Source organism: Rhinoraja longicauda, chromosome 20 (assembly GCF_053455715.1).
Source record: "Rhinoraja longicauda isolate Sanriku21f chromosome 20, sRhiLon1.1, whole genome shotgun sequence".
Classification (NCBI taxonomy): domain Eukaryota; kingdom Metazoa; phylum Chordata; class Chondrichthyes; order Rajiformes; family Arhynchobatidae; genus Rhinoraja; species Rhinoraja longicauda.
The window spans coordinates 7,825,261-7,850,487 of NC_135972.1; the positions used below are offsets into that span (position 1 = coordinate 7,825,261).

Below are 25,227 nucleotides of genomic sequence, written 5' to 3' on the forward strand. Positions count from 1 at the left end.
ACTTGCTCATGAATAGGTCTGCAAAGCATCAGTAAGATGTTGATCGGACAACCTGCTTTTAGTTAAGCTGGTGGTGGATGGATATAGGCCAGGATTCCCCTGCAATTTTATGAAATTCTGCCATGGAATGGTTCATGTTTGGTTTAGTTTAGTTTAGTTTAGAGTGGCCCACCGAGTCCACACCGACCAGCGATCCCCGCACACTAACACCATTCAACACACACTAGGGACAATTTGCACATACACCAAGCCAATTAACCGATAAACCTGTACCTCTTTGGATTGTGGGAGGAAACCGAAGATCTCGGCCCACGCGGTCACGGGGAGAACGTACAAACTCCATGCAAACAGCACCCGTAGTCGGGATCGAACCTGGGTCTCCGGCACTGCCAGCACAGTAAGGCAGCAACTCTACCGCTGCGCCACCGTGACCGCCCTCATTTACACCTGAGAGGCAAACAATTTAACAAAACAAGAATGCAGCATACCTCAGTGTTGCATAGAAGCGATGCCAACATTTACAACTTAAGTCTCCTATGGGTTTTTAACTTCAGGCAAAAATGCTCATGATCATAAGTGATAGGAGTAGAATTAGGCCATTCGGCCCATCAAGTCTACTCCGCCATTCAATCATGGCTGATCGATCTCTCCCTCCTAACCCCACTCTCCCGCCTTCTCCCCATAACCCCTGACACCCGTACTAATCAAGAATCTATCTATCTCTGCCTTAAAAATATCCACCGACACGGCCTCCACAGCCTTCTGTGACAAAGAATTCCACAGATTCACCACCCTCTGACTAAAGAAACTCCTCCTCATCTCCTTCCTAAAAGAATGTCCTTTAATTCTGAGGCTATGACCTCTAGTCCTAGACTCTCCCACTAGTGGAAACATCCTCTCCACATCCACTCTATCCAGGCCTTTCACTATTCTGTACATTTCAATGAGGTCGCTCCCCCTCATTCTACTAAACTCCAGCGAGTACAGGCCCAGTGCCGACAAACGCACTGAACCATAACCATCACCAGAAATCAGACAGAGAAACCAGAAGTAGCAGCATACAATTAAGTCCCTCATATCTGTTCTACTCTCCTGAACTATTACCCGATTCCTCGAGTAACCAAAATTCTACTTAACTTATGGAAGCCAGCAGATATAAACGTTGAAACTCAAGCGTGGGGGAGTGTGATAAATCTTAAGTGTGATAAATCTTTGCCGAATATGTAATTCAATATTCACTTAAAAATGTGCTGATTAGTAATAGACACACCACTGATTTTAACACAATTTAGAAATAGCTAAGTGGATCGGCATTTCACAGTTCAACAGCCAGAGAGATTGGCAGAGATACAAGGTACAGTCGAGGCTGGAATCTTGAGCAAAAAAGATGAGCAATTGGTTAATGTGGCATTGATGTTAAAGAATTTAAAAATGGTGGTGCCACGGTAGAGTTGCTTCCCACACGGCGCCAGAGACCCGGGTTCGATCCTCACGACTGGTGCTCTCTGTACTTTCTCTCCCTGCGTGGGTTCTCTCTGGGATTTCCAGTTTCCTCCCACACTCCAAAGACGTACAGGTTTGTAGGCTAATTGGCTTGGTAATAAAATGTAAATTGTCCCTAGTGTGTGTGGGATAGTGTTAATGTGCAGCGATTGCTGGTGGGTGCGGACTCGATAGGCCGAAGAGCATGTTTCTGCACAGTATCTCTAAACTAAACTAAAACTAAAATCATGAGATTTTCTTTCTTTTAGAGATTAAGATTTAGCACTTAGGGCTAAAGGAATCAAGGGAGATGGGGGAAAGCAGGTACTGCTTTGGATGATCAGCCATGATCATATTGAATGGCGGTGTTGGCTCAAAGGGCCAAATGGCCTACTCCTGTACCTGTTTTCTATGTTTCTCTTCCGATGCTGCCTAGACTGTTGACTATTTTACAGCAATTTCTGGTTTTATTTCTTGAACTAAGCTCTCTTGTTTCCTTGAAGATAAATTTGGAATTGAGGTATTATCACAAACGTTTTCTCTTTCCAGTGTCCTCTCGGTGATGTACAAGGCAACCAGCAGGAGAGGCAGTCGGCCATCTTGACAAACTTTGTTGAGGAGACAACTCTCTAGTAGTCACATGACAGCAACCTGAAAAATGATCAGCTTTTGCCCGCAGTCCATTACCGTGGCAACAGTTGTCTTCCTGTTGCTAACATCAGCAGGTAGGAAGCTTAACGCAAATCATGAACTTATAATAAAATAAACGGAATAAATAAATAAACGGAATTGAGGGATAAGGGGGGAAAGCAGGCACTGATTTTGGATGATCAGCCATGATCATATTGAATGGCGGTGCTGGCTCGAAGGGCTGAATCGCCTACTCCCGCACCTATTTTCAATGTTTCTATGTTTCTAAATAGTTTCAGCCTCATCTCTGAAGAACATAGAGTAGGGAGATGGAAGAAAAGTTCAACAACTCACAAAAGTTTAGGTTAGTTTAGTTTATTATGGTCATGTGCACTGAGATACAGTGAAAAGCTTTTTTGTTTTCCTGTTATCCAGTCAAAAAGACTGTACATGATTACAATCAAGCTGTCCACAGTGCACAGATAAAGAATAAAGGGTACCATGTGTAGGAAGGAACTGCAGATGCTGGTTTAAACCGAAGATAGACACAAGATGCTGGAGTAACTCAGCGGGTCAGGCAGCATCTCTGGAGAGAAGGAATGGGTGACGTTTCGGGTCGAGACCCTTCTTCAAACATTTAGTGCAAGATAAAGTTATCACAGTCTTGACAAAAAGTTAAACATTTGCGAAAGTATGGTGCTTTTAATAACTTGGAATAAAAGATGGGACAGGGTACAAGAACGTCGCAGATGCAGGTGTAGGACATCAGGCCCCTCAAGCCTAGTAATCATTCAATATGTCATGGTTGATCTCACTTCCTATTTGTTCCAGTTCCCCATAACCTTAGGGCAGCACGGTGGCACCGCGCTAGAGTTGCTGCTCTACAGCGTTTTGAACCCCAGAGACCCGTGTTCGATCCCGACTATGGGTGCTTGTCTGTACGGAGTTTGTACGTTCTCTCCCCGTGACCTGCATGGGATTTCTCCGAGATCTTCCATTTCCTCCCACACTCCAAAGACGTGCAGGTTTGTAGGTTAATTGGTTTCTTGTAAATGTTAAAATCGTCCCTAGTGTGTGTAGGATAGTGTTAATGTGCGAGGATCGCTGGTCGGTGCGGGCTTAGTCGACCAGTGATACCCGCACTCTAACTCTATCCTACACACACTGGAGACAATTTACAATTTTACCGAACCTTTGGACTGTGGGAGGAAACTGGAAGTCCCGGAGAAAACCCACGTAGCTCACGGGGAGAATGTACAAACTCCGTACAGACTGCACCCGTTTGTCAGGATCGAACCCGGGTCTCTGGAGCATTAAGGCAGCAACTCTACCGCTGCGCCACCGCGCCGTCCTGCTATTAGTGTCTTCAATGATAGCATCTAATATTCTCTCTGAGAGATGTTAAACCATCTTGTGGTATTCTCCTTCCCATTTTGACTAAAGAAGTTTTACATTTGCAAATTACGTATATACAAATGGCTTTAATTTCCATCGCATTCATTATGTGTTAATTATGATTAATTGGCTGTCCTTCTTTAAATAGGCTTCCTAAACCTGTGGCGCTCTGAGACAGGCACAAAAGTACAATGACTTCAGCATAATGTGGCATATTCATAAAGGGTTCTTTATGAATATGCCTTATTATGCTGGAGGAAGTAATTGTTAATAATTTCAGTAGTAGGTGTGCCAAGATTACTAATAATTGTCAGGAGTAGAATATTGACAACGTTGTTCAATGAGAATTATAAATGCTTTAAAGAAATCTGCGCAAGAATCTTCAGTTTGATGCTTGTTAGGATGTCACGTTTCAGTGTATTTTTACCATTTTTCCACAGAGATTCTAAAAAATACATAATTTTAAAGTTTCTATTTGAAAGCACAGTATTACTGTGGAAGGGTTTTTTTTTAAGGCTCCCGTATATGACAAGATATAATACATTAGCTTTTATGGTATTCCTTGTAGACTGTGTACAATAAATGATTCATTACTTTGTCCTGGCATGTGATAAGCAAACGGCTTCTGGGGAAAAATATCATGGAAGGACAAATGAATGATGAATAAGACAATAGTCTAATGGGACAGGAGAAGGCCAATCCTCCTCTTGTTCCTGCTCTGCCATTTAATCGTGGCCTGGACTATCTTGGCCTGAACACAACCATTCCACTTTAGTTAGTTTAGTTTAGTTTAGTTTAGTTTAGTTTAGTTTAGTTTAGTTTAGTTTAGTTTAGTTTAGTTTAGTTTAGTTTAGTTTTATTAGTTTAGTTTAGTTTAATTAGTTTAGTTTAATTAATTTAGTTTAGTTTAATTAGTTTAGTTTAGTTTAGTTTAATTAGTTTAGTTTAATTAGTTTAGTTTAGTTTAGTTTAGTTTAGTTTAATTAGTTTAGTTTAGTTTAGTTTAGTTTAGTTTAGTTTAATTAGTTTAGTTTAGTTTAGTTTAGTTTAATTAGTTTAGTTTAGTTTAGTTTAGTTTAGTTTAGTTTAATTAGTTTAGTTTAGTTTAGTTTAGTTTAGTTTAGTTTAGTTTAGTTTAGTTTAGTTTAGTTTAGTTTAGTTTAGTTTAGTTTAGTTTAGTTTAGTTTAGTTTAGTTTAGAGAGTCCGTGCCGACCAGCGATCCCCGTGCACTAACAATACCCTCCACGCACTGGGGACAATGTTTACACCACACCAAGCATATTAGCCTACAAACCTGTACGTCTTTGGAGTGTGGGAGGGAACCGAAGATCTCAGAGAAAACCCACGCAGGTCACGGGGAGAACGTACAAACTCCGTACAGACAGCGCCCGTAGTCGGGATTGAACCCGAGTCTCAGGCGCCGCAAGCGCTGTAAGGCAGCAACTCTACCGCTGCACCACCGTGCCGCCCTCTCCACATACCACATCACACAGCGCAGTCTCTGCAGTGAATCTACTCAGTAACTTCACTCACCTCCACAGCTCACTGCCGCAAAAAATCCCAAACAGGCATGACCCTGAGACAAAATTATTTCTTATCTCCATGGCGGTCCCCCCACGTCAGGTCCCCATTGTCCATTGTTCATCCACCCCCTCCCCCCACGCCGGGTCCTCCATTGTCCATTGTTCTTCCCCCCCTCCCCCACGACGGTCCCCCACGTCAGGTCCCCCACGTCAGGTCCCCCACGTCAGGTCCCCCACGTCAGGTCCCCCACGTCAGGTCCCCCACGTCAGGTCCCCCAGGTCAGGTCCCCATTGTCCATTGTTCATCCCCCCCTCCCCCACGGCGGTCCCCCACGTCAGGTCCCCATTGTCCATTGTTCATCCCCCCCCCTCCCCCACAATGGTTCCCCCCATGGCGGTTCCTCCATTGATAACGATAATAGATGAGTGATAAATCAATAATGATATGGAGTGCTCTGCTTTCTTTGAACAGTGATCTCAGCACATTTCCGCGTTTGTGAGCCTTATGCTGACGTCAAGGGGCGCTACCACTTTGGTTTCCACTGCCCGCGTCTGTCCGACACCAAGAGCTACATGTTATGCTGTCACCATAACAGCTCGACCTTCAAGTACTGCTGCAACGAGACGGAGTTTCAAGTAGTCATGCAGATGAACATGACGGGACAGGCAGATGGATACATGCAGAAGTAAGTGCGCACGAACGCCCATCCCGGCTCGACTTGCAAACTCGACTTGAAAACATGCTGTCAATTATTCATGCTGAGGAACTGTGTCTTGCCAATCCCCGCACACGAAGCAGCGAACACTGGCCTCGAGGTTGTTCGGTTTAGTTTAAAGATACAGCGCGGAAACAGGCCCTTCGGCCCACCGAGTCCGCGCCGACCAGAGATCCCCGCGCACTAACAATACCCTCCACGCACTGGGGACAATGTTTACACCACACCAAGCATATTAGCCTACAAACCTGTACGTCTTTGGAGTGTGGGAGGGAACCGAAGATCTCAGAGAAAACCCACGCAGGTCACGGGGAGAATGTACAAACTCTGTACAGACAGCGCCCGGAGTCGGGATCGAACCCGAGTCTCAGGTGCCGCAAGCGCTGTAAGGCAGCAACTCTACCGCTGCGCCACCGTGCCGCCCTCTCCACATACCACATCGGCCCAGCGATCCCCGCACACGAGGAACAATTTACAATTTTACCAAAACTAAATTGTACTTCCTGATACTTACTTTACCAGACGTAAGTGCACAAGAACTCGAGTCCTGTCAGCTTCTTTGAAACTCGATTTGAAAACATGCTCTCAATTATTCATGCTAAGGAACTGTGTTTTGCCAATGCCGCAGATGAAGCAGTGAACACTGGCCTTGAAGTTGTTTAGTTTAGTTTAGTTTAGTTTAGTTTAGTTTTGAGTTACTGCACGGATGTAGGCCCTACAGCCCACCCAGTCCGCACCGGCCAGCGATCCCCGCACACCAACACAATCCCACGCACACTAGGGACAATATATACCATCCCGACTATGAACGCCATCTATATGGAAACTGTACCTTCTCCTCGTGACCGCGTGGGTTTCCTCCGGGTGCTCCGGTTTCCTCCCACGTTCCACAGACACGCAGGCCCGTAGGTTAATTGGGTTCTGTAAATTATCCCTAGTGTGTAGGATAGGTCTAATGTATGTACGATCTTTGGTCGGCATGGACTCCGCGGGCCGAAGGGCCTGTTTCCATGCTGTAAACTAGCCTTGCCCTCATGAATCTTCTTGATTGCTTCTTCAAAAGAAAAACAATTTAATTTGTGAGACACAATCTCCCACGCACAAAACCGTGCTGACTATTGCTATCGACCCTTGTATTTCCAAATCCATGTATATCTTAATCCTTCAGAATCCTCAGCATTAACTTTCCAACAAGGGAAGTTGGACTTACTGTCTATAATTTCCCAGCTTTTGTTTTGCAGCCCCTCGTAAGTAGAGGCACATTAGCCAACTTCCAGTCTTCTGGCTCCACACCCATGTCAAATAATGATTCATGCTGTATATCAGTGGGAATCTGGATTTCTTTTAGAAAGGAGGTGAGGAGGAACTTCTCTAGTCAGACGGTAGTTAATCTGTGGACCTCTTTGCCACAGAGGGCTGTGGAGGCCAAATCAGTGGATAGTTTTAAGGCAGAGATGGACAAATTCTTGATTAGAATGGGTGTTAAGGGTTGTGGGGAGAAGGCAGGAAAATGGGATTGGGAGGCAGAGGTCAGCCATGATTGAATGGCGGAGTGGACTCGATGAAGTTCTACTCCTATAACTTGTGAACTTGGGAACTTAGCGGGCCAGGCATCAACTGTGGTAGGAATGGACAAGATGACGTTTCGGGTCAGTGAGGACAATTCGGGGCTCAGTCTGGGGAAGAGTCCCAACAATGGGGTAGAAAATGGTTAGGCTGGCACTCTGCGAGGAGAAAGGGAAGCATGGCAAAGATTAGTGGGGGAACTTGAATCATAATAAGAAGAAGAATTTGGCGAGCTCAGTTCAGTTTAGTTTATTGTCAGGTGTACCGACGTACAGTGAAAAGCTTTTTTGTTGCTGGCTAACCAGTCAGCAGAAAGACAATACGTGAATACAATCGATCGATCCATTTACAGTGTGTAGATACATGAGAAGGGAATAACGTTTAGTGCAAGGTTAAGCCTGCAAAGTCCGATCAAGGATAGTCCGAGGGTCACCAAAGAGGTAGATTGTAGTTCAGCACTGTTCTCTGGTTGTGGCAGAACATATTCCAAAATATTGATGTGCAGGTGTTAAGACTAATTGCAATTAAATCACTGGTGTAAAAACAAAAACGACTCCATCCGAGAAACACTGAAGCAAAGAAAATAGGTGCAGGAGTCGGCCATTCGGCCCTTCGAGCCAGGACTGCCATTCAATATGATTATGACTGATCAGAGTTCCTCTGTCAGGTATCACAAAATGCTGGAGTAACTCAGCGGGTCAGGCAGCATCTCTGGAGAAAAGGAATGGGTGACGTTTTGGGTCGAGACCCTTCTTCGGTCTGAAGAAGGGTCTCGACCCGAAACGTCACCCATTCCTTCTCTCCCGAGATGCTGCCTGACCCCGCTGAGTTACTCCAGCATTTTTGTGTCTACCTCCAAGATGGCTGGCTCGAAGGGCCGAATGGCCTACTACCGCAACTATTTTCTATGTATCTATGAATCCTATATAAAATGTCCTCATAGGTAAAATTCTGCACATTATTCAGTAACAGTAGGGAGGGAAAAATACAATAAAGATTCTAAACTCTGTACCAGCATGTCCTCTCTGTATATGCGAGTAATGCACTCTTAAGGCATAATGATATTGCTTGCAATATGTTAGTACATCAATAAAATCTCTGCGTAGATGGAAATTGTATAGTGGGCAAATTTTGCTGAACACAGGAACGGTAATCAGAGTGCTGCATGAAAATGGGAGCTTGATAATACATGGCTGCAGGCAGCTTCAATCAACCACTGGCCACTGTTGGTGGCAATGTCTGTCAGTCCATGGGGACTCCACCAGCAAGCAGTGAAGGCAACTGCAGCGAGGTTTATGGATGGTGAAATTCAGCATACAATCATCCGTAGGACATCATTGTTCCTTGTCTACAGATTAAACTGCAAAATTGATTCACCACAAGCAGTCTGCTGAAATGTCCAACGGCTCAATGGAACTCTGAGATGTTAACTCTGAGGCAAATAAATTGTAACCCAATTTCCCACAAGGAAATTTCCCAGTTTGATGAAGGGTCTCGTCACTCATTCGTTCTCTCCAGAGATGCTGCCTGTCCCGCTGAGTTTGTGTCTATCTTCCCACAAGGAATTCTTTTGTTTTGTCACTTATTTGAAAAACTGTCTTGAACTAAAACATAATCTGTGAGAAAAGATTAGATCTGCATCATTTCCTAATGCGCAGATTACAGTTTAGTTTAGTTTAGTTTAGATTAGAGATACAGCGCAGAAACAGGCCCTTCGGCCCACCGAGTCCGTGCTAAACAGCGATCCCCGCACACTTAACATTATCCTACACACTGGGGACAATTTACAATTATACCAAGCCAATTAGCCTACAAACCTGTACATCTTTGGGGGCAAATAAAATCACTCAAGCTTTCAATTTACACCTGACCCCCTCCACCACCCCCACCCCACCCCCCCCTCCTGTGCAGTCAAGAGTTGACTTGACTCAAGTTAGGGCCCAAGCTGTAGGGAGAGGTCGAGTAGGGTAGGACTCTAATCCTTGGAACGCAGGAGGATGAGGGGTGATCTTGTAGAGAGGAACGGACCGGGTAGATGCCCAGAGCCTCTTGCCCAGAGTTGGGGAATCTTGAACCAGAGGACCAAGGTTTAAAGATGAGGGGGGAAAGATCTAATAGGAACCAGAGGGGTAACCATTTCACACAAAGAGTAGTGGGTGTATGGAACGAGCTGCCGGAGGAGGTAGTTGAGGCCGGTACTATCACGTTTAAGAAACATTTAGACATGTACGTGGATAGAGACATTTAGAGGGATAAGGTTTAGAGGGATATGGGTTAAATGCAGGCAGGTGGGACATGTAGAATACAGAATACAGAATACAGAGCTTTATTTGTCATTCGGTACCGAGGTACCGAACGAAATTACGCAAGTTGGGCCAGAGGGCCTGTTTCCACACTTTATGACATAAATTAATCTTCTCTCCTGAGCTGGTGTCAAAGACACATATCCATAGGTGATAGGATAATGTGTGCTAGAAGTCCCAGGTTTGAAATGGTGGCGAGTTTCTTGCCATGCCTACACAGTGGAGATTGGATCGTAGTTAGAACGGCCTTAAGTTAAAGTCACAACCTGGTGCAGGTGAGGAAATCCATAGCACTTTCCTAAGCTTTTCTACCTCCCAATCTCAGGTCACCCACAAGCCGGCAAATTCATACCACATCCTGCCAACATTCTGCTTTGAAGACGTGTCTTTCACATAAGCCCGTGGGTGTCTCTTTCTGCTGCAGGAGGTTGACATAAAATGACATTTATACACATCTTGCAAAACAGGCATCTCGTTAAAATTGGGACAAGTGTGATGAGAACACTCTCATTCTCCAGGTACGGAAATGTTAATAAACGCAGGAAAATGGAATGGAAGGCAGGGTAAGGCTGATGATGAAGGTTGAGATATAGGCAGGAGATTGATAGATTCTTGATTGGTTCGGGTGTCAGGGGTTACGGGGAGAAGGCAGGAGAATGAGGAGGAATTTCTTTAGTCAGAAGGCGGTGAATCTGTGGAATTCATTGCCACAGAAGGCTGTGGAGGCCTTCAATGGATATTTTTATGGCAGAGATAGATAGATTCTTAATTAGAACGGGTGTCGGGGGTTATGAGGCGAAGGCAGGAGAATGGGGTTAGGAGGGAGAGATAGAACAGCCATGATTGAATGGTGGAGTAGACTTGATGGGCCGAATGGCCTAATTCTGTTCCGAGAACCTACGTAGGTTTACAGCTTAGAAAATCAAGACAAGGAATCAGTATGGCCAGGATAGAGAAATGAAAATGGCAGGAGGCCTGGCATGAGTAATTTATAGGCCTTTCATAGTGATCATAAATCAGAGATTCAGAGAAGCATGTAAAATACATAATAGACAATAGACAATAGACAATAGGTGCAGGAGGAGGCCATTCAGCCCTTCGAGCCAGCACCGCCATTCAATGCGATCATGGCTGATCACTCTCAATCAGTACCCCGTTCCTGCCTTCTCCCCATACCCCCTCACTCCGCTATCCTTAAGAGCTCTATCCAGCTCTCTCTTGAAAGCATCCAACGAACTGGCCTCCACTGCCTTCTGAGGCAGAGAATTCCACACCTTCACCACTCTCTGACTGAAAAAGTTCTTCCTCATCTCCGTTCTAAATGGCCTACCCCTTATTCTTAAACTGTAGTAATTCAGCACAATGTTAATCTTCACAGAGGCTGGGCATACTTAATTAGAAAAAAATATCTTAGAGCAAGAATTCATGGATTACGTAGCTCGAATAATATGTTATGGAACCAACTAGGGAATAAGTTATCTCAGATCTAGAAATTATCTAATAAGACAGGGTTAATTAGTAATCTTAAAGTGAAGGGTTCTCTGGGGAAGAGCAATCTTAATATAACAGAATCTCATATTAAGTTTTAGAGCATTGTGCTTTTGAGTGTTAAATATAAACAATACGCGTTGCAGAAAGAATGGGTGAAAGAATGGTTGCCTGAGGAAGTTTAGAAATTGACATTTAGCAAATGATAAATTAGAAATTAAGTATTGAAGTCATGACTAACATTTAAAAATATAATTCATAATTCTTAATAAATAAGAATTCCCTTGATCATTAAAAACGCAATTATAAAATGGCAACTATCAACTGGGGAAATTAAAGATCGTTTTAGATTAAAAGAAGAAATAAACCTCAGTAGGTCTGATGCTGGAGCGGGTTTAAACACTCGACAAATAACGACCATGAAATCAGAATGGTGATGCTAACGAGTGAAATGCCTTGAATCCAACTTACTCACGAACTATCTTAACAAGTTCGGTCAGGGAATCGAATAACGTTATTCACGTAATTCCCTTTACCATGTATCTGCACACTGTGGGCAGCTCGATTGTAACCATGTACTGTCTCACCGCTAACCAGTTAGCACACATCAAAAGCTTTTCCCTGTACCATTGTCAATGTACACGTGACAACAAACTAATCTCAAACTCCTGGTAAAACCACATGCTCATAGTTCACTAAATCCTTGGCCATTCAGTGATGATGGTATTTTTGCACTGCAAGTTGGTGGATGTGTCTTCTGTGAAACTCACAGCAGCATAAGCCAGTGGTACAGGTAACAAAGACTATTTTTATTATTCACAGCTGAATCCGAACCATCAATTTGATGCTGAAACTGTGGGATGCAATCAGGCTGATAATAATAGTGTAGTCTACTATTTTGGCAGTGTTCCATTCCCCAATACCTTACTACAGTTCTCCTACATAAACTTCCAGGGCTAGTCAATAGATCTGATTGACTGATTGATTGACTGATGGATTGACTGATAGATTGACTGATCGATCGACTGATCGATCGATTGATCGATTGATTGATTGATTGATTGATTGTTTAGTTTATTGTCACGTGTAACGAGGTACAGTGAAAAAATATTGTTGTGTATTAACCAGTCAATGAAAAGACAATACATGATTACAATCAATTAATTTCCAGTGTACAGATACATGATAAGGGAATAACGTTTAGTGCAGGGTAAAGCCAGTAATGTCCGCTCAAAGATAATCCGAGGGTCACCAATGAGGTGGATAGTAGTTTAACACTGCTCTCCGGTTGTGGTAGGATGATTCAGTTACCTGATAACAGCTGGGAAGAAGCTGTCGCTGAACCTAGAGGTGTGCGTTTTCACACTTCTATACCTTTTGCCTGATGGGAGAGGGGAGAAGAGGGAGTGGCCAGGGTGCGACTCGTCCTTGATTATGCTGCTGGCCTTGTCGAGGCAGCGTGAGGTGTAAATTGAGTAAATGGAAGGGAGGTCGGTTTGTGTGATGTTGAGGAATTTAGCAGGTCAGGCATCATCTATGGTGGGATTGGACAGACGATGTTTCGGGTTGAAACCCCTCTTCAGAATGATTGACGACGTCGGTTTATTTCAGATAGACACAAAATGCTGGAGTAACTCAGCGGGACAGGCAGCATCTCTGGAGAGAAGGAATGGGCGATGTTTAGTTTAGTTTAGTTTAGTTTAGTTTAGTTTAGTTTAGAGATACAGCATAGAAACCAGCCCTTCAGCCCATTGAGTCCATGCCAACCATCAATCGACCGTTCACACTGGTTCTATGTTGTCCCACTTTCTTATCCGCTAGGGGGCAACCTTAAAGTGGTCAGTTAACCTACAAACCTGCACGGTCTTTGGATTGTGGGAAGAAACCAGAGCACCCGGAGGAAACCCACACAGTCACAGGGAGAATGTGGAAACTCCACACATACAGCACCCGAAGTCAGGATGGAACCCGGGTCCCTGGCGCTGTGATGCAGCAACTCTACCGCTGGGCCACCCTTGCTTTAGCAGCCTTCATTACCAAATTTGTCAAGAGATGTGGAAGCATCATGGTAAACAGTTTCCAAGCAGTGAATATTCATTGGCATTTTCCCATATTTAATTTATATTTTCATCAACTAGAGTCTGGTCTTGACCTCCCGTCTACCTCATTGGAGACCTTTGGATTATTTTTTAATCAGACTTCAATGTTAGATCCCGCACTAAATATTTTACCCTCTACATTTCATATGTGCACTGCGGAGGGCAAGACTGTAATCGCGTATGGTCTTTTCTCTGTCAGCATAGCACGCAAACAAAAGCCTTTCACTGTACCTCGGTACACATGACAATAATAGACTAAACTAAAATATATTGCAGGTAGACACAAATTGCTGGAGTAACTCAGCAGGACAGGCAGCGTCTGGAGAAGGGTCTCGACCTGAAACGTCACCCATCCCTTCTCTCCAGAGATGCTGCCTGTCCCGCTGAGTTACTCCATGATTACTAGGCTTGAGGGGCCTGATGTCCTACACCTGATTCTGCGACGTTCTTGTACCCTGTCCCATCTTTTATTCCAAGTTATTAAAAGCACCATACTTTCGCAAATGTTTAACTTTTTGTCGAGACTGTGATAACTTTATCTTGCACTAAATGTTTGAAGAAGGGTCTCGACCCGAAACGTCACCCATTCCTTCTCTCCAGAAATGCTGCCTGACCCGCTGAGTTACTCCAGCATCTTGTGCCTATCGTCGGTATAAACCAGCATCTGCAGTTCCTTCCTACACATGAAAATATATTGCGTGTTTATATTCCAGGCGGCGGTTGGCAGGTGTAAGACTGTGTTGTTTCTATCCTCACCCTTGTGCGATTGTGTTTTTGTTTCAGTAACTACAGTGCACTGGTTGGGGTATGGATCTATGGCTTCTTTGTCCTGGTTCTGCTTGTACTGGACCTTCTCTACTACTCTGCCATGAACTATGAGATCTGTAAGTTCTACTTGTCGAAATGGGGAATCCGGGGCAGCTGGCTGAACCAGGATGAGGGTCAATGGAGCGATTCTACTCAAGGACAGGCCCAGGCCCAGAGCCAGGCCCAGGCCCAGGCCCAGAGCCAGGCCCAGAGCCAGGCCCAGGCCCAGGCCCAGGCCCAGTCATTACAGACTATACAAACACTGAAGCCTGACGCTCAGACCCCAGCACTGATGTCTTTTCAAACTTCAACTGCTTGGTGAGTACACTCGGTGTACGTGTGTTTTACGGGCTGCAATACCATACGATACCATACGATAAAACTTTATTTATCCCTGGAGGGAAATTGGTCTGCTGACAGTCACAACACGGAGTGATCTCATAGAGGTGATCATGAGAGGAATAGATCGGGTAGATGCACAGAGTCTCTTGCCCAGAGTAGGGGAATCGAGGACAGGAGGACCTAGGTTCAAGGTGAAGGGGAAAAGATTTAATAGGAATCCGAGGGGTAACTTTTTCACACAAAGGGTGGTGGGTGTATGGAACGAGCTGCCAGAGGAGGCAGTTGAGGCTGGGACTATCCCATCGTTTAAGAAACAGTTAGGCAGGTACATGGATAGGACATGTTTGGAGGGATACGGACCAAGCGCAGGCAGATGGGACTAGTGTAGCTGGGACATTGTTGGCCGGTGTGGGCAAGTTGGGCCGAAGGGCCTGTTTCCACACTGTCACACCAATGGAATGTTGGCCTTCGTAACAAGAGGAGTTGAGTATAGGAGCAAAGAGGTCCTTCTACAGTTGTACCGGGCCCTGGTGAGACCGCACCTGGAGTACTGTGTGCAGTTTTGGTCTCCAAATTTGAGGAAGGATATTCTTGCTATGGAGGGCGTGCAGCGTAGGTTCACTAGATTAATTCCCGGAATGGCGGGACTGTCGTATGTTGAAAGGCTGGAGCGATTGGGCTTGTATACACTGGAATTTAGAAGGATGAGGGGGGATCTTATTGAAACATATAAGATAATTAGGGGATTGGACACATTAGAGGCAGATAACATGTTCCCAATGTTGGGGGAGTCCAGAACAAGGGGCCACAGTTTGAGAATAAGGGGTAGGCCATTTAGAACGGAGATGAGGAAGAACTTTTTCAGTCAGAGGGTGGTGAAGGTGTGGAATTCTCTGCCTCAGAAGGCAGTGGAGGCCAGTTCGTTGGATGCTTTCAAGAGAGAGCTGGATAGAGCTCTTAAGGATAGCGGAGTGAGGGGGTATGGGGAGAAGGCAGGAACGGGGTACTGATTGATAGTGATCAGCCATGATCGCATTGAATGGCGGTGCTGGCTCGAAGGGCTGAATGGCCTACTCCTGCACCTATTGTCTATTGTCTATTGTCTATTGTCTATGACCCTATGACTCTAGGTGTAAATTGTGTCAATGGAAGGGAGGTTGGTTTGTGTGATGGTCTGGACTGGGTCCACAATTTGTTGCAATTTCTTGCTGTAGAGTTGCTGCCTCACAGCGCCGGAGACCCAGGTTCAATCCTGACCACGCGCGCTACCTGTACGGAGTTTGTACGTTCTCCCTGTGACCACATAGGTTTTCTCCAGGTGATCTGGTTTCCTCCCATATTCCAAAGACGTACGGGTTTGTAGGTTAATTGACTTTGGTAAAATTGTAAATTGTCCCCAGTGTGTTGGATAGAACTAGTGTGCAGGTGATGGAGGGTCAGTGTGGACTCAGTGTGCCTAAGGGTCTGTTTCCGTGCTGTATCTCTAAACTAAACTAAACTAGCCAGATTATAAAATATGTTTAATCCAAACAGCATTTGCTCTGGCTATCCTGGACGATTCCATCTGCCCTCATTATCCGATGTACGTTAACACCAATTTAAAAAAAAACTTGTACATCATGTCTATCATGTATAAGAAAATAACTGCAGATGCTGCTACAAATCGAAGGCATTTATTCACAAAATGCTGGAGCAACTCAGCAGGTCAGGCAGCATCTCAGGAGAGAAGGAATGGGTGACGTTTCGGGTCGAGACCCTTCTTCAGACTGATGTCAGGGGGACGGGACAAAGGAAGGATATAGGTGGAGACAGGAAGATAGAGGGAGATCTGGGAAGGAGGAGGGGAAGAGAGGGACAGAGGAACTATCTAAAGTTGGAGATGTCTATCATGTATCTGTACACTGTAAATGGCTGGATTGCAATCACGTATTGTCTTTCCGTTGACTGGATAGAACGCAACAAAAGCTTTTCACAGAACCTCGACACACGAGACAATAAACTGAACTGTACAATTGTACATTGGATCGCCAAAACGTAAATCAAAGTTGAGTTCCGAATAACCCCTGGAGAAGACAATGCCATTAACTGGCGGTACAGGTCACAATTACATTTACAAGAATACACCTCCTCTGCTTAGTTTTAACACCTTCCATGAAGTGCCGTGAGACCCGGGTTCGATCCCGACCACGGGTGCTGTCTGTGCAGAGTTTGTGACCTGCGGGGGTTTTCTCCGAGATTTCTTCGATTTCCTCCCATACTCCAAGAACGTACAGGTTTGTAGGTTAATTGGCTTCGGTACAAGTGTAAATTGTCCCCAGTGTGCGTGGGATAGTGTTAATGAGTGGGGATCGCTGGTCAGCATGGGCTCGGCGGGCCGAAGGGCCTGTTTCCGCGCCATATCTCTAAACTAAACTCAACTAAACACAGCCGTCAGCCTCAAGATCGCAGCCAAATAGTTTCTGATGAGGTGGAATTAGGTACGGTCTCTGAGTGCTATCATTATGCTGCCCTAGTGCTGAGCTAATGCGTTGTCTCTTGGACCGTAAAGGGACATTGTCACAACACAGCAGCTCTGTGAGGTGTTAACATATCTCACATTTTATTTCTATATGAATGGGACACGTGGCATTTAATTCCAGGTATTCATTTGGAATAAAAATAAATTGAGCATTAATCACACGTAAAAACGTTGCGCTAATTTGCACTTGCGCTAATTTGATCGTGGCCTATAAAAGCACTCGTCAATATTCTGATAGGACATTCTGTGGTGCTGCTGCACGTAAGAATTTCATTGTTCAATCCGGGACACATGACGCTATGTCTACCTACCTCAATGGTGACCCTCGCACTATCCTTGATCAGACTTGGCTGGCTTCACCTTGCACTAAACGTTATTCCCTTATCATGCATCTTTTACACTGTAAATGGCTCAATTGTAACCATGTGTCGTCTTTCCGCCGGCTGGTTAGCACGCAGCAAAAGCTTTTCACTGTACCTCGGTACAGGCGACAATAAACTAAACTGAACTGAATAAAACACTCTTGACTCTTGACTAAAGCTGTAGGAACAATGGCTTACAGAAGTGGAAATTGGCTGCTGCCTTTCCTACACTGCGGCACAAATTACTCTGGAAAATGCTGTTTGTCTTCGAAGCTCTCCGAGAAGGGCTGAGATTATCGAATAGTATATATATATATATATATAGAATTCAACAGCATTTAGACAGAAACAGGCCCTTCAGCCCATCAAGTCCGCGCAGAACAGTGATCATCCCATACACTAGCATTATCCGATACAGGGCGTGGTGGTGGTGCAGCAGTAGAGTTGCTGCCTTACAGCACTTAAAGCGCCAGAGACTGGGTTTGATCCTGACTACAGGTGCTGCCTGTATGGAGATTCTACCTTGTCCCCGTGACCACATGGGTTTTCTCCGAGATCAACAGAAAATAGACAATAGGTGCAGGAGTAGGCCATTCGGCCCTTCGAGCCAGCACCGCCACTCAATGTGATCATGGCTGATCATTCTCAATCAGTACCCCGTTCCTGCTTTCTCCCCATACCCCCTGACTCCGCTATCCTTAAGAGCTCTATCTAGCTCTCTCTTGAATGTATTCAGAGAATTGGCCTCCACTGCCCTCTGAGGCAGAGAATTCCACAGATTCACAACTCTCTGACTGCAAAAGTTTTTCCTCATCTCTGTTCTAAATGGATCTTCGGTTTCCTCCCACACCCCAAACACAGACAGGTTTGTAGGTTAATTGGCTTGGTATAAATGTAAAAATTGTCTCTAGTGTGTGTCTCTAGCATTAATATGCGGGGATCGCTGGTCGGCGCGGACCCGGTGGGCCGAGGGGCCTGTTTACGCGTTGTATCTCTGAACTAAACTAAACTAAACTAAACATTGTCCTTCAAAACACCATAGTTAACATGCACACCCCCCCCCCTCACAAAAAGAGAAGCAAAACTGTGTGAGAAGCAACGTCACGGATACAATTAATCTCCCCGTCTCTAGCCCGAGTGTACCTTTCATTACTACACACCAGGAAAATTTAACATGGAACTAAGAAAAATGTATTGCATTAATAAAACAGAGTAAATTCCTAGTGCAGTTTTGCTGTTGTTTTGCTGTGATAAAAAAATTGGTTCGTCACATGTAAAATTGTCCCGAGAAATTTAAGCTGACAGCTTCACTTAAGATAGAAAGGAATCCCTATTAACCATGACAGCATTAGAAGGAAGTTGTGCAACTTAAACTAATTGGCCGAGGCTGATTCTACTGAACAACCTGGCACAATGCCAACTTTACCCATGTGGTACAAATAGAGGCTCTTCATCTCCACACTTTGCTGGCAATTGGTGGAATCATTTATTTAACAAAGAAAATTGTTTCATTTAGAATTAATACCTGTTCTGGGGAAAAAATAACACACCCAACTGAAGACAAATATCGGAATCTGTGGAATTCTTTGCCACAGAAGGCTGTGGAGACCAAGTCAGTGGATATATTTAAGGCAGGGATGGATAGATTTTTGATTAGTACGGGTGTCGGGGGTTATGGGAAGAAGGCAGGAGAATGGGGTTAGGAGGATGAGATAGATCAGCCGTGATTGAATGGCGGAGTAGACTTGATGGGCCGAATGGCCTAATTCTGGCCTAATTCTGTTCTCCTATCTCTCATGATCTTATGACAAATACCGGAATTTGCATTTAATTCAATGGAGGGAAATTAATTCCAGCCCTCATGTCTCCTCCCGAATCCATCCCACTGTGAAAATATAATACATACCAACGTCTGTAACTTACATAGAGAACTTGGTTGCTGTTAGACTTAAGAATAGTGAAAGGCTTGGATAGAGTGGATGTGGAGAGGATGTTTCCACTAGTCTAGGACTAAAGGTCATAGCCTCAGAATTAAAGGACGGTCTTTTAAGAAGGAGATGAGGAGAAATTTCTTTAGTCAGAGGGTGGTGAATCTATGGAATTCTTTGCCACAGAAGGTTGTGGAGGCCAAGTCAAAGGCAGTGATAGATAGATTCTTGATTAGTAAGGGTGTCAGAGGTTATGGGGAGAAGGCGGGAGAATGGAGTTAGGAAGGAGAGATAGATCGGCCATGATTGAATGGCGGAGCAGACTTGATGGGCCGAATGGCCTAATTCTACTCTTATCACTTATGACCTTATGACTTCTCCTCAGACATTGAAGCATAAATGAATAGCAATCTATTTCTATAGTTTACCCCACCAGGTTAAGCCCGGCCAGATTAGTTGACTGTCAGGCCCCTAACACCATTCGAAGTTGGAGGGTACAGAGATGATTGGGTTTGGGAACAGCCCCGTCCAAGTCCGCAAGAAATTGCAACCAATTGTGGACGCAGCCCAGACCATCACAGAAACCAACCTCTCTTCCACTGACTCCATTTGCACCTCACGCTGCCTCGGCAAGGCCAGCAGCATAATCAAGGACCAGTCACACCCTGGCCACTCCCTCTTCTCCCCTCTCCCATCGGGCAAAAGGTGCAGACGTGTGAAAACGCACAGCTCCAGATTCAGGGACAGTTTCTCCCCAGCAGTTGTCAGCCAACTGAACCATCCCACCACAACCAGCGAGCAGTGCTGAACTACTATCTACTTCATTGGTGACCCTCGTCTATCCTTGATTGGACTTTGATGGCTTTACCTTGCACTAAACGTGATTCCCTTGTCATGTATCTATACACTGTCAATAGCTGGATTGTAATCATGTATTGTCTTTCCGCTGGCTGGATCACACGCAACAAAAGCTCTTCACTGCAGCGTGACAATAAACTGAACTGTAAAACTGTAAATGGAAGTATGAAGTTATTTGTGATGTTAAACATCAATACTTTTCAAATGTAAATATTTCACTTGGTGAGACCACAAAGTTGCATTTTCAATATCATTCATAGAAACATAGAAACATAGAAAATAGGTGCAGGAGTAGGCCATTCGACCCTCCCTCTTAAATATAGCCAATGAACTGGCCTCAACTACCTTCTGTGGCAGAGAATTACACAGATTCACCACTATCTGTGTGAAAAAAACCTTTCTCATCTCGGTCCTAAAAGACTCCCCCCTTATCCTTAAACTGTGACCCCTTGTTCTGGACTTCCCCAACATCGGGAACAATCTTCCTGCATCTAGCCTGTCCAACCCCTTAAGAATTTGTAAGTTTCTATAAGATCCCCCCTCAATCTTCTAAATTCCAGCGAGTACAAGCCGAGTCTATCCAGTCTTTCTTCATATGAAAGTCCTGCCGTCCCAGGAATCAATCTGGGAAGATTATGGAAGGTGATTTATCATCGGGAGCGTTATAGATTGAGAGAATTTGTGAGTGGCACAATAGCTTAGTTGGTAGAGCTGCTGCCTCACAGCGCCAGAGACCCGGGCTTGTTCCAGACCTCTTTAGCTTTCTGTGCGGAGTTTGCACGTTCTACCCCATGACCGTGTGGGTTTCCTCCGGGTGCTCTGGTATTCCTCCGACATCCCAAACACGTGTGGGTTTTATAGGTTCATTGGCATCTGCCAAAATCGCCCCTCATGGAAGCAAAAGCGGGATAACATAGAACTAGTGTGAACGGGTGATCGACGGTCCACATGGACTCGGTGGGCCGAAGGGCCTGTTTCCCTGCTGTATCTTTAAACTTAACTAAACTAAAGCATTAATGCCAAGTTTAAAAGTTGTCAAAACAAGCTACTGAGATATTACGTATCTCAGTTATAAGACAATAGATGTTATAAGACAATAGATAGAAACAAAATGCTGGAGTAACTCAGCGGGACAGGCAGCATCTCTGGAGAGAAGGAATGGTAACGTTTTGGGTCGAGACCCTTCTTCAGACTGATGTCAGGGGAGAGGGAGATACATAGATATGAAGTGTAAGGTGTGAAAACAGGATTAAGGGCATGGAGATCAAGGATAATGTAGAATAGATCTTTGCTAGCTGGGAGAAGTTAACAACACAGCAAACAGTGATAATATGTAGCCGGAGACAGTGGTGGGAGAACTGGGAAGAGGGGAGGGGATGGAGAGAGAGGGAAGTAAGGGTCACTTGAAGTGAGAGAAGTCAATGTTCATGCCGCTGGGGTGTAAGGTGCCCAAGTGAAATATGAGGTGCTGTTCCTCCAATTTGCGCTGGGCCTCACTCTGACAATGGAGGAGGCCCAGGACAGATAAGACAATGTCGTGTTTTCCCAAGCGCAAACTCGGGTAACATCGTCCTTTAATGTTTCCCTGAGGAGTCAACTTGTCTTTTGCAGATGCAGAATAGTGCCTGGATATTGAGAGAAGACAAAGGAAGAGGCAAGCATTGAACTGCATCACGTCGGCAACACATCTCTGGAGTGGAGCAGCCGACAATGGGCCTACGGTGCTTGACCCTGGTCCTGACTATACAGATATTCACAGTGGACTGAACGTGTAGCTCCTGTGGTCAGTCGAGTGTCTGGTAGCCAAGTCCAATGTTAGGAAAACGTGTTTACTCCAACTGAATGTAACGTGTAAGCAATAGTCTTCATGTAGAACAAACACAATATACCGCCTGGAGTCCAGAATATTCAGCATCACCTGCTCATTCATGTTCCCCAAGGCTGCGCACAGTTACAATTCTCAACCCCCCCATCATCTCTTACTGACAGACACAAAGTGCTGGAGTAACTCAGCGGGACAGGCAGCATCTCTGGAGTGAAGGGATGGGTGACGTTTCAGGTCGAGACCCTTCTTCAGACTGGATATAACTGTTATAGTAACAGTTAACTGTTCTAGTTAACTGTAACTAGATAACTATAACTGTTATAGTTATCTAGTTACCTGGGCTTGTGGACTTGAGATATAGGGAGAGGTGAGATAGACTGTGACTTATTTAGTTTAGTTTAGTTTAGTGTGAAAATGACAACAGACAATAGGTGCAGGAGGAGGCCATTCGGCCCTTTGAGCCAGCACCACCATTCAATGTGATCATGGCTGATCATTCTCAATCAGTACCCCGTTCCTGCCTTCTCCCCATACCCCCTAACTCCGCTATCCTTAAGAGCTCTATCTAGCTCTCTCTTGAATGCATTCAGAGAATTGGCCTCCACTGCCTTCTGAGGCAGAGAATTCCACAGATTCACAACTCTCTGACTGAAAAAGTTTTTCCTCATCTCAGTTCTAAATGGCCTATCCCTTATTCTTAAACTGTGGCCCCTTGTTCTGGACTCCCCCAACATTGGGAACATGTTTCCTGCCTCTAACGTGTCCAACCCCTTAATAATCTTATACGTTTCGATAAGATCTCCTCTCATCCTTCTAATTTCCAGTGCAAACAAGCCTAGTCGCTCCAGTCTTTCAACATATGACAGTCCCACAATTTCGGGAATTAACCTAGTAAACCTACGCTGCACGCCCTCAATAGCAAGAATATCCTTCCTCAAATTTGGAGACCAAAACTGCACACAGTACTCCAGGTGCGGTCTCACTAGGGCCCTGCATCGTCAGAGCAGACGATGGTCAAGGAAATGTAGAATGGTTCATTGTTGTCAGACCAGATCTGTCCTTTTCTCACCTTACATTCCTTTGTCCCCTTCCATTCCTCTCGTCTCTTTCTCCGCTGACTGAGTTTGACGAAGGGTCCTGACTCGAAACGTCACCCATTCCTTCCCTCCAGAGATGCTGCCTGTCCCGCTGAGTTACTCCAGCATTTTGTGTCTATATTCGGTGTACCTTATGGATAGGACAGGTTTGGAGAGATAAGGACCAAAAGCGGGCAGGTGGGACTGGTGTGGCTAGGACATGTCGGCCGGTGTGGGGCCGAAGGGCCTGTTGCCACACTGTACCACTCTATGACTCTATGGAAACCAACATCTGCAATTCCTGCCTATATATCATCTCTTGCTGATTGATTTTCAGCACAAATGCATCACCTGGCCCAGGCAAAGTCAGTCTTTTGCTCACGCAGGTCCATGATTCAGGACAGCACCTGTTGAAATATCTCTGTTTAAATCATCTCTAACTTGCTATTTAGTTTAGTTTAGTTTATTTAGTTTAGAGATACAGCGCGGAAATAGGCCCTTCGGCCCGCCGGGTCCGCGCCGACCAGCGATCCCCGCACATTAACACTATCCTACACCTACTAGGGATATTTTTTACATTTACCAACCAATTAACCTACAAACCTGTACGTCTTTGGAGTGTGGGAGGAAACCGAAGATCTCGGAGAAACCTCACGCAGGTCACGGGGAGAACGTGCAAACTCCGTACAGACAGACCCGTAGTCGGGATCGAACCCGGGTCTCCGGCGCTGCATTCGCTGTAAGGCAGCAACTCTACCGCTGCGCCCAAAAAGCAGCATTATTACAAAGCAAAATCCATTTGGAGCTTCGCCATTCAATTATGTTTCCCATCAGCACCACTGTTAAAGGGCTGAGACTTTGTGAATGGAACCCCAGGCAATGGTACATGTCTACAAATAATGTACGACTAGAAAAAAAGTTTGAACATATTCAGGAAATATAGAGAGAGGGCATTTACTGAAATATGATGCCCTCTGGCTTACAGAAATGCATTGGCCCTAGAGACCAAAGTTGAAGTGAAGAATGTTGTCTTGTATTGGTTATGTCCACCAGGCAATTAATCTGATTTACATGTGTAGGGAAGAACTGCAGATGCTGGTTTAAATCGAAGGTCTGCACGAAATGCTGGAGTAACTCAGCGGGACGGGCAGCATCTCTGGAGAGAAGGAATGGGTGACGTTTCGGGTCGAGATCCTTCTTCAGACTGAGACTCAAGGGAGAGGGAGACACGGAGATAAGGAAGGGGAAGGTGTGAAAAGGAGACATCAAAAGAGATGGGGGATCGAGGAAAATGTAGAATAAATCAGTGTAAGCTAGGAGAAGGTGACCACAAAGCAGAGATAGAATGTAATCGGGGACAGTTAGACTGGTCGGAGGACTGGGAAGGAGGGAGGGATGGAGAGAGAGAGAGGGAAAGGAAGTGTCACTTGAAGTTAGAGAAGTCAATGTTCATACCGCTGGGGTGTAAGCTGCCCGGGCCAAGCTGCTCGCTCCAAACATATCCAGACGGATACAGATTTGATGGATAGGTTCTCCATTGCGAGTGAAATAGAACCCGTGGAGGTTAACGTTTCTTCACTGGACTCCAGGAAAATGAGGAGACCGCGGTCAAATCTCCAGCGATCATCCATTCCAAAGGTTGGGATCTCCACGGTGAATGTTCACCGGGAACATTCACCGTGGGAACGCTGGAGGACGGCCACCGTTACAAAGCTAAATGTCAGAAGGTCCACGTGGAACATCCGACGATGCAGCAGACACTGTGGGCCAGCTCCCCCAACAACTATTAGTTCCCCGCTTTGCCCTTACACGAGTCAAGTCACCCATTATCACCACAACAATATTCTCTGCCGCAGAAGGCAGCGGAGACCAATTCGCTGGATGTTTTCACGAGAGGGTTAGATCTACAGTAGCACTTAGGGCTAACGGAATCAAGGGGTATGGGGAGAAAGCAGGAACGGGGTACTGATTCTGGATGACCAGCCATGATCATATTGAATGGTGGCGCTGGCTCGAAGGGCCTACTCCTACGTTTCTAACACTTCCCCCTGGCTGATCTCATGAATGTCATTTGCCGAGTTTCCTGCACATATTCTGCAAAGCTTTTCCAAACTGCCTTTTGTTCTCCCAGGCTGTACCTGTCCAATCTGTACACGTTCTCCCTCTGCTCCCATCTCTCTCTCTCTCTCTCTTCCAAGTCTCACTGTTCCTCCTTTCCCATCTGTCGCTAAATGCTAATGCCAACATCGTCACCTACCTCATCACATAAAACGATGTACAGCATTAATCACTTACACCCCAGCGGTAT

The 25,227-nt window shown here is 45.2% G+C and overlaps 1 protein-coding gene across 1 annotated transcript in view; it reads left to right on the plus strand.

Annotated features, from left to right (window-relative positions):
- LOC144603538 (protein shisa-like-1) overlaps window positions 1-14,332 on the plus strand; it is a 110,284-nt gene extending 95,952 nt beyond the window's left edge. Inside the window, 5 exon segments of the mRNA XM_078416891.1 lie at window positions 2,032-2,207; window positions 5,504-5,717; window positions 13,987-14,153; window positions 14,192-14,243; window positions 14,245-14,332. Of these exon segments, the coding sequence (XP_078273017.1) occupies window positions 2,141-2,207; window positions 5,504-5,717; window positions 13,987-14,153; window positions 14,192-14,243; window positions 14,245-14,332 (588 nt within the window). The 5' untranslated portion in view covers window positions 2,032-2,140.
- The last annotated feature ends 10,895 nt before the right edge of the window (window positions 14,333-25,227 follow it).